Source organism: Euleptes europaea, chromosome 15 (assembly GCF_029931775.1).
Source record: "Euleptes europaea isolate rEulEur1 chromosome 15, rEulEur1.hap1, whole genome shotgun sequence".
Lineage (NCBI taxonomy): Eukaryota > Metazoa > Chordata > Lepidosauria > Squamata > Sphaerodactylidae > Euleptes > Euleptes europaea.
This window is the reverse complement of record NC_079326.1, coordinates 28930393-28944109: the sequence shown is the minus strand read 5'-3', so window position 1 is coordinate 28944109 and position 13717 is coordinate 28930393. Positions and strand designations below refer to the sequence as shown.

Sequence of the window (13717 nt, the reverse complement as noted above, 5' to 3'; positions counted from 1 at the left end):
AATGGGGGGGGTTGACAGCCAGGAGTGGCGCAGCCATGCCGCAGCCACAGAGGATTTCCAGCCGCAAAACAAAATTAAAATAAGATAAACATAAAACTTACCCAGAAATCAATGGGGCTATGTCACCAAAAACGGTGGCATAGCCACGATGCTGCGAGAAAGGGCACTCCCTGGCTGGAAGGGGTTAGGAAGCTGCCTAAAGGCAGCTCTGCCCCCGGGAACACCTTCCAGGATGCCAGCATGGGGATTTGCGCTGCTGGAACGCTGCCCAGGGGCAGCGCTGGTGCCTGAGCCCTGTGTGGCTGCATTGCATCCCAGCACAGGTGTAGATGCCACCTGTGACGGCATATGTGCCCCTTATCCAGGGTTAAATGGGCACTTATGCCGCCACAGGATAACGCTGGCACCTAAGGAGCTTCCCCCCTTTAGGATTGCAGCCTTAGTCTGAAACATATGGATTGTTGGACTTGTTTCAAGCCCTTAACAGTAAGATAACATTTGATACCAGGTATTTCAGAGAAATGAATGCTATTAAACTTTATCTGACTTACTTTTTCAGGAGCAAGCCAAGCAGTTAAGGAAGAGGAACTGGGAAGCATTAAAAAACATCCTGGACAACATGGCTAATGTTACTTACTGTACCACGTGGTCAGAGGCCCAGCAGTATCTGATGGACAATCCCACGTTTGCAGAGGATGAGGAACTTCAGAGTAAGGATAAAATGTCTGAGGCTTAGCTCTGACTAGGGGGCAGCAGCAACTAAATCATTGAGGCTAAGTTTGTAGTCTGTTTATTGTAGAATTATTATTACACTGCTATTTCAGCTGCCATAACCCCAAGCATGTTTTTTATCATGAAACTACTGCCTCCTTAAACTGTGCAGTAACCTGGATATTCAGTGCAGTCTGGGCCATTCAGGCTGGAAAAATGCCTCTGTTCTGTCACTGCAATTTCTAAGAGTGGTCAAGACCACCTTCTTAACTAAGCCATCAATGAGCCAATCTACATACTCAATGGCTCCGATGCCATTTTAGAGCTCCCTTACCTGAGCAATTTTCAGGCTTATATTTCAGAATCAAAAGATCTTTATGTGGGTCCTTGTGCTTGCTGTCTGGGGTAAATTCAATACCGGACTCTTCTGTTCTAAAAGGTACTCAAAAAAGTATCCAGGGAAAAAAAACCAAACGGAAATTTTGGGAAGAATTAAAATATATGAAATACTTTCTACTGAACCAAAAAGAATGGCATTAATGAGTCAGCTGTTGTCTTACAGCACATTCCTGACTTCTGAGGATGAAAGTCCTCAGGAGGCAGGAAGGGGCTGTGCCAGTGTTGGGGAGCCCCCACACCAGCGTCTGGCTACTTATGCCGCCATAAGTAACCCAAACGCCAGCAGAGAGGCCTGGACACTGGTCTCCCGGTGCTGCCGTGGTAGTGCCACCCTGGGGCGCCGACAGGGCCTTCCGCCAGTGTCCTACCACCATAAAGGCCCATGCCGGTGTTCCGGGGGCGAGGCTGCCTGTAGGCAGCATCCTGTCTCCTTTTGCCCCGGGTACGCCGGCGGGGAGAAGAGCGAGGTTGTGCCTGCTTTTTAGCAGCTTTTTTAAAAAGAAAAACCTTTTGTCAGCTGTAGAACTGCTTAGGAGGTGCTGCAGCGGCGCCTCCCCCCTGCCACCCCTGGCTGCCGAAAGCTCAGTAATGGGCTGTTAACGTGTTTCAGTGATATATATTCTTTTTCCCCATGATAATTTGAAATACATTTGGTCTCCTGTTATGTTTCTCTTAAAGCTATTGTTCTGAAAAAGTGCTTCAATCTTAAAACATGTCAGTTTTCCACAGGATACTGGTGTCCGTAATTTTGGGTTTTCCTCTTTTCTCTTTTGAAGCAGTAGTTTCCTTTAAACTGAACTAGGCTGGATGCAGACTTTGTCTATAAAACTTCCATGAGTTATGAAACACATTTTCCCCAGACCTTTAAAAACCTTGATAAAATATTGTTCTAACTAGCTTTCTATTAGACTTATCTAAAAAAAAGTTTGCTGCTTTTTCTAGATATGGATAAAGAGGATGCTTTGATTTGCTTCGAAGAGCACATAAGAGCTTTGGAAAAAGAGGAAGAGGAAGAAAAACAAAAGAGCTTACTCAGGGAAAGGCGGCGACAGCGTAAAAACCGAGAATCTTTCCAGGTTGGTGACAAAATGTTAACATCAGAAACAAAAGAATAGCTTTCAGCTATATAAGGAATTGACTAGGCTGTAAATTACCTGGGTATCCTTCAGTGTGCAAATAATTAGTGCAGATAGTAATTTCAATACTGAGATTCCATGAAACCAATTTTGTAGCATTTATATGCTTGTGCAGAACATGACTGTCTTTACTTGAATGTGGTTTCTTTTCCACTGATCCTCTTCTGGGACATATCCTCTGGGTAAAAAATGAAGGAATAAGTTTTCTGGTTCTGCTTCATTTTGCTTTACCTAGAAACCTTAAGAGCTTCAAAATGTCCCAAGTCTGTTTTGTGACAAAAAATGTTGACTTGTTGCCTAATTACCAGTAGGTTCCCTAAAATTATAGCAGCCAAGCACTTTACCAAGGCTGATACCAAGTCACGTATACAGAATACCTGTTTGTATTTTGCAATGGTGCTTTGTTCTGTCTTGTGGAAATAGATGCTGTAGTAAGTGAGGAGTCGGAGTAGCAGCTGCTTCTCTTTTGGAATTGGGCATTCCCTCCTGATACTGTGAGGCTGTAGAAAGGATAGATCTGGTACAGTTCCCTCTAAATTATAGTTTAAATGTTCATTAAACTTCCCACTTTCAACTCTTCTCTCCCCAACCCCCAGATATTTTTGGATGAGCTGCATGAACACGGCCAATTGCATTCAATGTCATCGTGGATGGAGTTGTATCCCACTATAAGTTCTGATATCAGGTTTACGAACATGCTCGGTCAGCCTGGTGAATATGTTTTCTGTTTCTAATCTGTTGAAAATAACACACAGTGGGTGTACGTTTGTGGCAAATTGTGGCTGGGGGCTGATAGTGTACTTTTATGTGCTGTTTGTTGGTTAGACTAATACAGTTTCTTTTATTAGGCTCCACAGCCCTTGACCTCTTTAAGTTTTATGTTGAAGATTTGAAAGCACGCTACCATGATGAGAAAAAGATAATAAAAGACATCTTAAAGGTGAGGACAAATTTTTTTATTTAAGTGCCCGGTGGGGGGAAGTATTTTTAATATGAAAATGACTAAATACATTGTGGGCCAGCAACTGGGATTTCATGTGCTGTTGCAAAAAACTGACTGATTGCTACCATGAGATTTCCATGTCTCTTAGTTTTATCGACATTGCTGTTTTGCAGGATAAAGGATTTGTCGTTGAAGTGAATACTACTTTTGAAGACTTTGTCACTGTCATCAGTTCAACTAAAAGAGCTACCACGTTAGATGCTGGAAATATCAAACTGGCTTTCAATAGCGTAAGTTTTAAATTTTCTTCTGTAAACCTTAAGATCGCTGCGCTGGTCCCAGAAAGCCTTGTTGAGATGTCAAATGAATGCTGGTACGCATTTTGCAGACAAGAGGTCACGTGGTGCTATAGAAGTTCCCAAGCTCTTGTGCAAGAGGTTACTCAAACAAAATATTTAATTTCAGCTTCACGTTTTCTCATACAGAAGTCTAGCTTTGAAACATGTCATGAGTGAAAGATTCCACACGAGGGAAAGCCTTCAAAACCTAACCCATTGATAGCAAGTTTGCAGTGTGTTCTAACACAGTGTGGAACATTTGCAAATCTGCATCATTCATAGTATTACTAGTGTTGTGAGATTCAGTAGGAGAAAATGATAATGGAAAACATTTTGGATCTATTAGGAAAGTCCAAAAAATAATCCTATAGTGTAACTTTTTGATGTTAGGGTGAACTAGATGTAGTGAGCAAGTTTTCAAATTCCTCAGTACTTGTCTGGTTGCATGATGAAAAAAAGAGGAAGAAAATCTTGGGATCTTGAAATCTTGGTCATTACGTGGTGTGACCTTCAGGGTTGTCTTTAACACTAAGATTAATAGAAAAAGTATTCTCCATGTGATAAACACAACACACACGATGATCAGAATGCGAAATGAAATTGTGTTTTTTTGTTTTATTTGCTTGTTTTGTGCATTATGTATTTCATTGAATGGTCATTTGGATTTCTGTTAATGTAGCTGTTGGAAAAGGCAGAAGCCCGTGAGCGCGAGAGAGAGAAAGAAGAAGCTCGCAAAATGAAACGGAAAGAATCTGCTTTTAAGAGCATGCTAAAACAAGCCACTCCCCCAATTGAAATGGATGCAGTATGGGAAGAGGTAAGTGTTATGCAGCAGTGTCTCGGAAAGTCTTTTTGTTGTTGTTGTTCAACACACTGTGTTCATCCCTTCATACATAAAGTGGCTAATTTTTTATTACTAACATGATCAGAAAGTTGTAGGGAAAAATGGTTTCCCAAATACACATAAAGTGTCTTACCGTATATACTCGGGTATAAGCCGACCCGAGTATAAGCCGACCCCCCCAAATTTGAGGCCAGAAAATGGAATTTCTTATTGACCCACGTATAAGCCGAGGGTCAATAAGAAATTCCCTTTACCGGTAATGTTGCGCTCTAAAATGGCGGCTGCCATTTTAGAGCGCAGGGATGATCTTGCCCCTGCCCCAGGTCGCCCTCCCGCCGGCCTCCCGGGCCCTCCCGACCCACCCCGACCCCAGTGCCATCCAAGGGGGGGCGGGGGAAGAGCCCCTGAACCCCCTACTCACCGGGAGAAGTGGCGAATCAGCGGCGGCGCAGCCTTCCTGCGCCTGCAGGAGGCCCCCCCAGGCCGCTGCCGGCCGGAGGAAGCTGCGCGGGCCCGGCGGCGGCACTGCCTTCCTGCGCCTGCAGGAGGCCCCCCCAGGCCGCTGCCGGCCGGGGAAAGGTGCGCGGGCCTGGCATCGGCGTGGCCCTCCTGCGCCTGTAGGAGGCCCCCCCCCGGCCGCTGCCAGCTGGGGGAAGCCACACGGGCCCAGCGGCGATGGCGGTAGCGGTGACGGCGGTAAGTTCCCTCCCTCCTTTAGCATATTGACCCGCGTATAAGCCGAGTTCGGCTTTTTCAGCCCTTTTTTTGGGCTGAAAAACTCAGCTTATACGCGAGTATATACGGTAATATGTAGCAAAATACTGGCATAAATGTGCCAAATAGAATCCCATCTTCTTAAGATGTCCTGCTTTAGGCGGTTTACGGTTAAAACCACAGTATTTAAAACAAGCCACTGGACATAAACAGTTCAAAAACTATCGTAAAACAGAAGCAGACCATTTAAAAGCTGGTAAGATAAACCCCCTAATCATAAGCTTGGGTTAAAAGATGTGTTTTGACCTGGTGCCTTAAAGAAGTAAAGCAGGCTGCATGGGAGCCTTAAGGGGAAGGGCATTCTAGAGGTGAGGTGCCATCACAAAAAAATGCCCTGTCTCTACTCACCACTTGCATAACCTCTGAATGTGGACACACAGAGAGCAGGGCTTGAGAGGCAGATCTTAAGTGGCAGACTGGATAGTATGGGAGGAGATGGTCCTTCAGATACCCTGGTCCCAAGCTGTTTAGATTAAGAACCAACACTCTAAATTGTGCCCAGAAACAGATGGCTACCAGTATAGATCTTTCTGCACAAGAGTGATATGATCCCTAGTAATATGATCCCTGTCATCAATCTCTGCCAATAGCCTGGCTGCCACATTTTGGACCAATTGAAGTTTCCACACTGTTTTTAAAGGCAGCCCCATGTAGAGTGCATTACAGTAACTTATCTTCAGTGTGATCAGAACATGGATGTCTGTGGCCTTTTTGAGGAATGTCTGTGTCTGGCATCCCATCCAGAGCTGATAAAAGGTACCGCAAGCCACAGAGGAGACCCCAGCCTCTTTCAGCATGCCAGGATCCTGTGCTCGCTTCGGCAGCACATATACTAAAAATTGGAAAGATACAGAGGAAGGTACACCAGGATCTAGTAGCACCCCCAAGTTACCAGCCTGCTCCTTCAGGAGGGAGTGCAGGCTGATTCCACAGTCCCTGAGCATCTTCTCCCACTGATCAATAACACCTCAGTCTCGTCTGGATTGAGCTTCAGTTTGTTGGCCCTCATCTATCCCGTTACCTTCTCCAGGCATCTATTCAGGGCTTCCACAGAACCACCTGGCTTAGTTCTTAAGGAGAAAAAAGAGTTGGGTGTTATCTGTATATTGGTTGACACCTCACTCCCAATCCGCGGACGCTTAATAGGATCAAAGAGACTTTGTAAACAGAATGATAAACCAACTGAAGGCTAGCAAGTAAAGTTGAATCTGCAAATTAATTAACTCAGGGAAACAGCCATGGAATAATGGTTTCCCAGCAGAATTCTAGGAGGCAATTTCAGGAATCATCTAGCACTTAAAAAGTATACAAGGAAATGTATGTATGAAAAAGCAGAAGTAAATAATTAGTTCACATCCTTACTCTTAATACTGAGGTACTATTTCTTTATGAAATGCAGATTATATGTGTTTCAGGTTTAAATTACAGTATCAGATACTGAATACATAAATTAGATTTTCTGGTAGTTTTACGACAGATTAAATCTCATTCATGAATTAATGCTGTAAAAAAATCTTCTGGTGTGCTGTGGAAATAACTCAAGATTAAAAAAACTCTTGGCTTGTATTTACGTCACACGTAAGATGTGGATGTTTTTTTATCCTGAAATACATTTGTAATGGAAAAACATTATGTATGTTAGAAACCTATACACAATTTTCCTCTCACTCGTAGATTCGAGAAAGATTTGTGAAAGAACCAGCATTTGAAGACATCACTCTAGAATCAGAAAGAAAAAGAATATTTAAGGATTTCATGTATTTACTAGAGGTAACCAGCTGTTCTAGTTAGTCATGTTGTCACAGGGCATCTTCTGTTCGGTTTCTTAAAGGCAAATATTGATTACTGCGGTGTAGTGGTTACGAGTGATAGTTTGGAGTGGCGGACTCTAATCTGGAGAGCTGGATTGGTTTCCCCACTTCTCCACATGAAGCTAGCTGGGTGACCATGGGCTAGTCACAGCTGTCTTAGAGCTCTCTCAGCCTCACTTACCTCAGGGGAAGAGAAGGTGATTGTAAGCCGGTTTGATTCTTACTTAAGTGGTAGAGAAAGTCGGCATATAAAAACCTACCCTTCTTCTTCTGATTTGATCAGTAAAGACTATGAAAGGGTTATGGTTATGTTTTTACCTTGTCCAGAATTGTTCCCCTTATTAATAGCATGGGAAGTGCTTGGAGCAAATATTGAACCCCCAGGAGAGGGCAGGAACAGGGTATGCATGCTGGGGAACACGAGAGTATGTAGGAACACTGTAATAGAGGCTTGTTTGTAAATGCCCTCCTTGCTTCCCCCCACACCCAGTGCAGAAGTAACAAGTGCTGTGAGAGCCAGCGTGGTGTAGTGGTTAAGAGTGGTGGACTCTAATCTGGAGATCCGGGTTCGATTCCTCCTCCACATGAGTGGTGGACTCTAATCTGGTGAACCAGGTTGGTTTCCCCACTCCTCCACACGGAGCTTGCTGAGTAACCTTGGGCTAGTCACAGTTCTGTTAGAACTCTGAGACCCACCTACCTCACAAGGTATCTGTTGAGACTCCTTAAAGGTAGAGTCTGTTTGAGACTCCTTAAAGGTGGAGAAAATTGGGGTATAAAAACCAGCTCTTCTTCTTGTGTGCTGCCCTCATTCTGCCAGCTTCACACAGGTGCAAGCCAAAAGTTATCCAGAATTGGAAAATTAGGCTGAAAGACAGCAAGTGCTTTTCTTCATGAAACATTGTATAAGATCTTTCACTTTGGCCCATTTAACTGGGATGGTTGTCAGTGTCACTGAGTGCTGAAGAATATCTTTACTAGAATACTAGCTTCTTACCTGAGAGTGTGGACTGTAATTAATTTTTAATGGGTGACTTTACATCTTTCATTAGATTACGTTTTTATTAAATTCCCTAACAACTGGAAAAATATTAACTTTTGTCAACAAGGGTTACTGTAAAGATTTCCGCTAACACGTTATTGAAACTGTTGTATATCATTCCTTTCAAATGTCTTTCCTCACGAGGGGTGTTTGGTATTTGCAGTTTCACTCGCTATTGAAGTGTCAAGCAGTTGAGTAATATTAGCAAATGGGACTTTGCAGGGACAGTGGGATGAAAGGCAAGTTACAGATACAGAAATGTGTTACCAGATGCCTTCAGAACAAGAGGCTCTGGAGGTGTGTTGTCAGTGTAGGCAGGTTGGGTCTTGCTTTCCATCAGGATATACCAAAGGAATAATTAATGTTTTATCTTTCTTATTGCTGCAGCATGAATGCCAGCATCATCATTCAAAGAACAAGAAGCATTCTAAAAAATCTAAGAAGCACCACAGAAAGCGGTCTCGCTCTCGTTCGGTAGGGCCCTTAATAAAGTGCCGTATCAAAGCAATTAGTTATCCCAAGTGGACTTTTAAAGGTGATGCTAAATATTAAACACTCTAATTATAGGGTTCGGAATCAGAGGATGACGACAGCCATTCGAAGAAAAAGAGGCAACGCTCAGAGTCACGGTCAGTTTCTGAACGCTCTTCCAGTGCCGAATCTGGTAAGTTTTTAGATCTCGTTAAAAGAAGATTAACAGTGATGCGTTTTATTAGTCTTAATCTGTATTTAATTTTTAATGCGTTAATAGAAAGAAGCTACAAGAAGTCAAAGAAACACAAAAAGAAGAGCAAAAAGAGGAGGCATAAATCAGTAAGTATCTTTTGATTTTGGGCTTCTGAACTAGGTAAGTTTGGCCATGTCCTTCCTTAGTTTCTTATAGCTCATTTGTATCTAGAATCCTGGCAACTGGCAGGTGCTAGATGGTCCACTGGAAATTGACCGTTGTTTCACTGACCGTTTCCTCGCTCTGCCTTCTGTCCAGCCTTGCTTTATACTTTTGTTTTACTTTATACAGGATTCTCCGGAATCTGATGTTGATCGAGAAAAAGACAAAAAAGAGAGAGAGAACGAAAAGGAAAGAAGTCGGCAAAGATCTGAGTCTAAGCATAAATCGCCTCCCAAAAAGCGTCCTGGTAAAGATTCTGTAAGTTTGCTTGTTTTTTAAAAAAAATTATTTTACTGTGTGGGAGAGGGAGAGTGTTGTCTTTTTGTATTTACAGCTTTGCAAGGCCTTACGTGGCTTGTGCAGATGTTTACGTATAACAATACTTAAAAACAAACAACCAAAAAAAAAAGATTCTGTGCAGAGAGATTGTGTTTTATAATCTCTGATTATTCCGGCCTACGGAACAGGCCTTATTAGAGCAGCATGATTTAATAACTACATTTATGCCCTGAAGCATATCTTGGACAAGCATCCATCTCCACTATTTTCAGTATCTTGTACCTAGCAAGTTGTAGTTTATATACCATGCTTCTAAAATCACCACTAATGTAGCAGTGGTGCACTGCAGCTGTTCACATGGAGGGCTGTTTCAGAATTGCAATTTGAGTGAGTTCCTCCTCCTCCTCCAATAAATGACTTGTGCAGAGGCAGTGTCCCTCCAGATGCCAGTTGCTGGTCCAGCAGCCGGTGGTAGTGGTTAGAGCGTCCGGCTAGGATCTCGGAGGCCCAGGTTCAGATCCCAACTCTGCCATGGAAGCTTTGCTGGGTGCCCTTAGGCTCTAGTCACTCTCTCACGCCCTAACATACCTCGCAGGGCTGTGGTGAGAATAAAAGGGAGGAGAAGAATATAAGCTGCTTTGGGTCCCTGTGGGGTATAAATGAAGTAAAAAAAAATGTTTAATGTTAGTGTGTTTCTTCTTTAAGCCAGCCAGCAGCAGGGATAAGTTGAGCTCCTGCTTAGGTAATTACTCCTTCTCCTTCCTAGGACAAGAGAAAGGTGAGGGGGAAGGCTGGAACTGTTAAGACTTCGCTGCCATTGAATCGTTTTCTAAACAGCTGTTTTCCTACATTTAGAGCTGGTGGCAGCAGAGCATTGAAAAGATTGTGCCATCATAGTCAAGCCTTGAAGGCAAGCCAGGTTACTGACCGAATCAACTTAAAGCCATTTAGATGTATTTTTTAATGTTGTTAATGGCTTTCTTCCAAAGAATTTTGCGGCCAACTCCGTTGACACCCCAAGAAAGTTCTGAACTGGTCTTTCTCAAACCGAAGGCCCGTGTTGCATAGCAAACCTTTGGTAAATTTAAGGATGTTTCAGTGTGGTTTGTAATGGGAACTGGGATGGAAATGATGGTTCAGACACTTTAAAAAGGTGGTGGTGTTGCTATCATTAAATCAAAAAAGTGAAACTCCAGTGGTGTGCTTAAAAGCAGGTCTTTGGAGACAGTCCGTGCCGTTGGCTATGTTAGAATCATAGGAACAGAATTGGAAAGGACCTCCAGGGTCATCTAGTCCAACCTGCACAATGCAGGAAATTCACCTCTCTGCCCACCCACCTCCCACCCCGGTGACCCCTGCTCCATGCCCAGAGGATGGCAAAAAGACCTCCAGGATCCCTGGACAATCTAGCTTGGAGGAAAATCACTTCCTGACCCCAAAGTGGCGATCGGCTTTAACCCTGGGCATGTAAGAAAGGGTCACTAGAACCAAGCACTGACGCAACCCTTACTGCCCTCCCTCTCATGATCTGCCTAAGTTCACAGAATCAGCATTGCTGTCAGATGGCCATCTAGCCTCTGCTTAAAGACCTCCAAAGAAGGAGAGCTTACCACCTCCATGGACGCCTGTTCCACTGAGGAACCGAAGTTCTTCCTAATGTTTAGCCGGCAACTCATTTGATTTAATTTCAACCCGTCGGTTGTGGTGTGACCTTCTGGGGCAACAGAAAACAACCGTTCAAGTACTTGAAGATGATTATCATATCACCTCTCAGTCATCTCCTCTCCAGGCTAAACATACCCAGCTCTTTCAACCTTTCCTCATAAGGACTTGGTCTCCAGACCCCTCACCATCTTTTTGCCCTCCACTGGACACGTTCCAGCTTGTCTACGTCCTTCTTAAATTGTGGTGCCTAAAACTGAACACAATACTCTTGAGAGGTCTAACCAGAGCAGAGTAAAGTGATACCATCATTTTGTGTGATCTGGACACTTTACTTTTGTTGATGCAGCCCAAGATTGCATTTGCCTTTTTAGCTACCGCATCACACTGCTGATCAGTGTATGATCTACTAAACACCCCTAGATCCTTTTTGCACATACTATTGCCATGATAAGTCTCCCCCATCTTATAATTATGCATTTGGTTTTTCCTGCCTAAATGCAGAACTTTACATTTATCTCAGTTTAAATTAATCTTATTAGTTTTAGCCCAGTTTTTCAGTCTGTCATTGTTGTAAACTTGCCAACACTTAAATGGCAAGTTCAGTTTTGCAAAGGTTTGTGTTGTGGTATATCTGGTAGATCTTGAAATTCCTCAGGTTTAAGACTGCTTGAAGTATGAAATTGCTGGTAGTTATTAATAAATAATAGAAAACACCTATGATGGCTGAATATGACATTGTAATATATAAGCTTGTCAATTTTTCATTATCCTTTTGCAGGGTAATTGGGATACCTCTGGTAGTGAATTAAGTGAAGGTGAACTAGAAAAACAAAGGAGGACCCTCTTGGAGCAACTGGATGAAGATCAATAAGAAATATTTATACCAAATATGTTTACAATGTGATTTAATAAAAATTATAGATGACTAATTTCAGGAAATGGGTTCTAATGTTCTGAGTTCCATTGATATTACAATGGCTTTTCAGCTCTACTGCGTGACTAAATATCTTCAAATACTATTGTTGTGCGCCTGGCCGCAAATTGGCAAAAAGAAAAAAAGAAAAAGAACATTAAGCATTCAAGCTGAGTTCTGTTTCTGATTAATCTAGGCAGCCTGTATATATACCCCATGCACCTCGACATTCTTCAGAGAGCACATAAAGACGCGTAGAATAGGACAAGCAGAAGATCATTTTGTTTTTCAAGCCCTTTCTGTAGTGGGTTGGAAAAGCACCAGAGCTTTTCAGGCCTCTCACGTTCAGAACACTTACTGGAAAGACACAAACTTGTTTTTCTTGCCAAGGTCAGGAAAGGGACGATAGAAGAGGTGCTCAAGTAATTATCTTTGGAACGATGGTCTAATTTTCTTGCGGTTCAACTTCCATTGGGGTTTTTATCTAGGTTTCTTTTTCTTTTTTTGCAAATGGAAGGAAAGACAGAAGAGAGCTGAATATTTTTCTTGATTTACAGTGGTCCAAACCCCTTTTGCTGAGGTTTTGTACACTACCTTGCTGGCCAAACGGATGTTTTGGTGATTTGTATTGAATTTTTGTCTTTCGGTTGAAATAATACCAAGTTTCACCCTGAAGCGAAATTTTTAGTGTCAGGTTTTAAAACTGTGAACAATAGATGATTGATGGAAATCCTGAAAGGCCTTTGCTTATAAAAGGCACTAAATTGTGCTGAGGTAATAATAGAGCTACCATTTTTTTATTATAATAGATGTAAAATTTTTGGCAGAGGACATTATTTCAGCATTAATCTGATGTTAAAACAGAAATCGCAAAATCAGACTAAATTTATTGCAATACGATGCCTTAAGGACTTTCCTCAGAATGTACCACCAAATTTTGAGAAGCAGTTGCAATACTCTTGTCTAGAAAATCAATGTTGACCTAATGCTTTTAAGAGAAATGTTGACCTGATGTTAAGAACTTGGTCTCTTTCTGTCTGCTCTTTTTCCTTTGTACTATAAATAGCCTCTGACCAACCTTGATTTGATGAGTTCTATCTGCCCTATACAATGAGGAGTATTGACTACTGTGGTACAGATTCTAAAACCTTTCTGATTTGAATATTTTTGTACATTTTTATCACTTATTAAACCTTGTCTTCTAGCGTGCACTAGTATTTTTTCCTGTTTTTAAAATGCTCTGTACAGCTGATACATGCTGATCTCACATACTTTTCATTTAATTATTTTGAAGACAGCACATGGAGGTTGAGTTCTCTTGTGTAGTGCTTCTTGCTAGTATATCTTTTCTTGAAAAGAAAAAGGGGTAATGTTGAAAGCCAGCACCAGCAACTATGTAGAAACCTTTTTTCCCAGCAGTGTAATATGCTGATGGTGTTCACAGACTAATTTTGGATATTGTGTGTTGTTGTTTTTATTAAGAGATGTTAAGATTAGTAGTTCACAGTGCAAATGAAGATTTATAGGGGTTGAGTCATCTGTAGGTCTCACTGGTTTCCTTAGAATTTCTGTGTGCAGCAATCCACATTGATTGTTAGAGTGGCATACAATGTATGTTATCACATCCAAATAGTTAAATTGTGGAACTCCCTGCCCTGTGTGTGTGGTAATGGCTGCCAACTTGGAAGGCGTTAAGAGGGGAGTGGACATGTTCATGGAGGAGAGGGGTATTCATGGCTACTAGTCAAAATGGATACTAGTCATGTTGCATACCTCTTCTCTCCAGGATCAGAGGAGCATGCCTATTATCTTGGGTGCTGTGGAACACAGGCAGGATGGTGCTGCTTCACTCTTCTTGTTTGTGGCTTCCTAGAGGCACCTGGTTGGCCACTGTGTGAACAGACTGCTGGACTTGATGGGCCTTGGTCTGATCCAGCATGGCTTTTCTTATGTTCTTAATAGGATCCATTCCT

The 13717-nt window shown here is 42.4% G+C and overlaps 1 protein-coding gene across 1 annotated transcript in view; it reads left to right on the top strand.

Moving 5' to 3' along the window:
- Positions 1–11906, top strand: part of PRPF40A (pre-mRNA processing factor 40 homolog A) — a 36007-nt gene extending 24101 nt beyond the window's left edge. The window contains 13 exon segments of the mRNA XM_056861114.1: positions 560–710; positions 2053–2186; positions 2843–2957; positions 3095–3186; positions 3363–3479; positions 4207–4344; positions 6820–6915; positions 8386–8472; positions 8566–8662; positions 8750–8811; positions 9017–9145; positions 11610–11681; positions 11683–11906. Coding sequence (XP_056717092.1) covers positions 560–710; positions 2053–2186; positions 2843–2957; positions 3095–3186; positions 3363–3479; positions 4207–4344; positions 6820–6915; positions 8386–8472; positions 8566–8662; positions 8750–8811; positions 9017–9145; positions 11610–11681; positions 11683–11760 — 1368 coding nt within the window. The 3' untranslated portion in view covers positions 11761–11906.
- The last annotated feature ends 1811 nt before the right edge of the window (positions 11907–13717 follow it).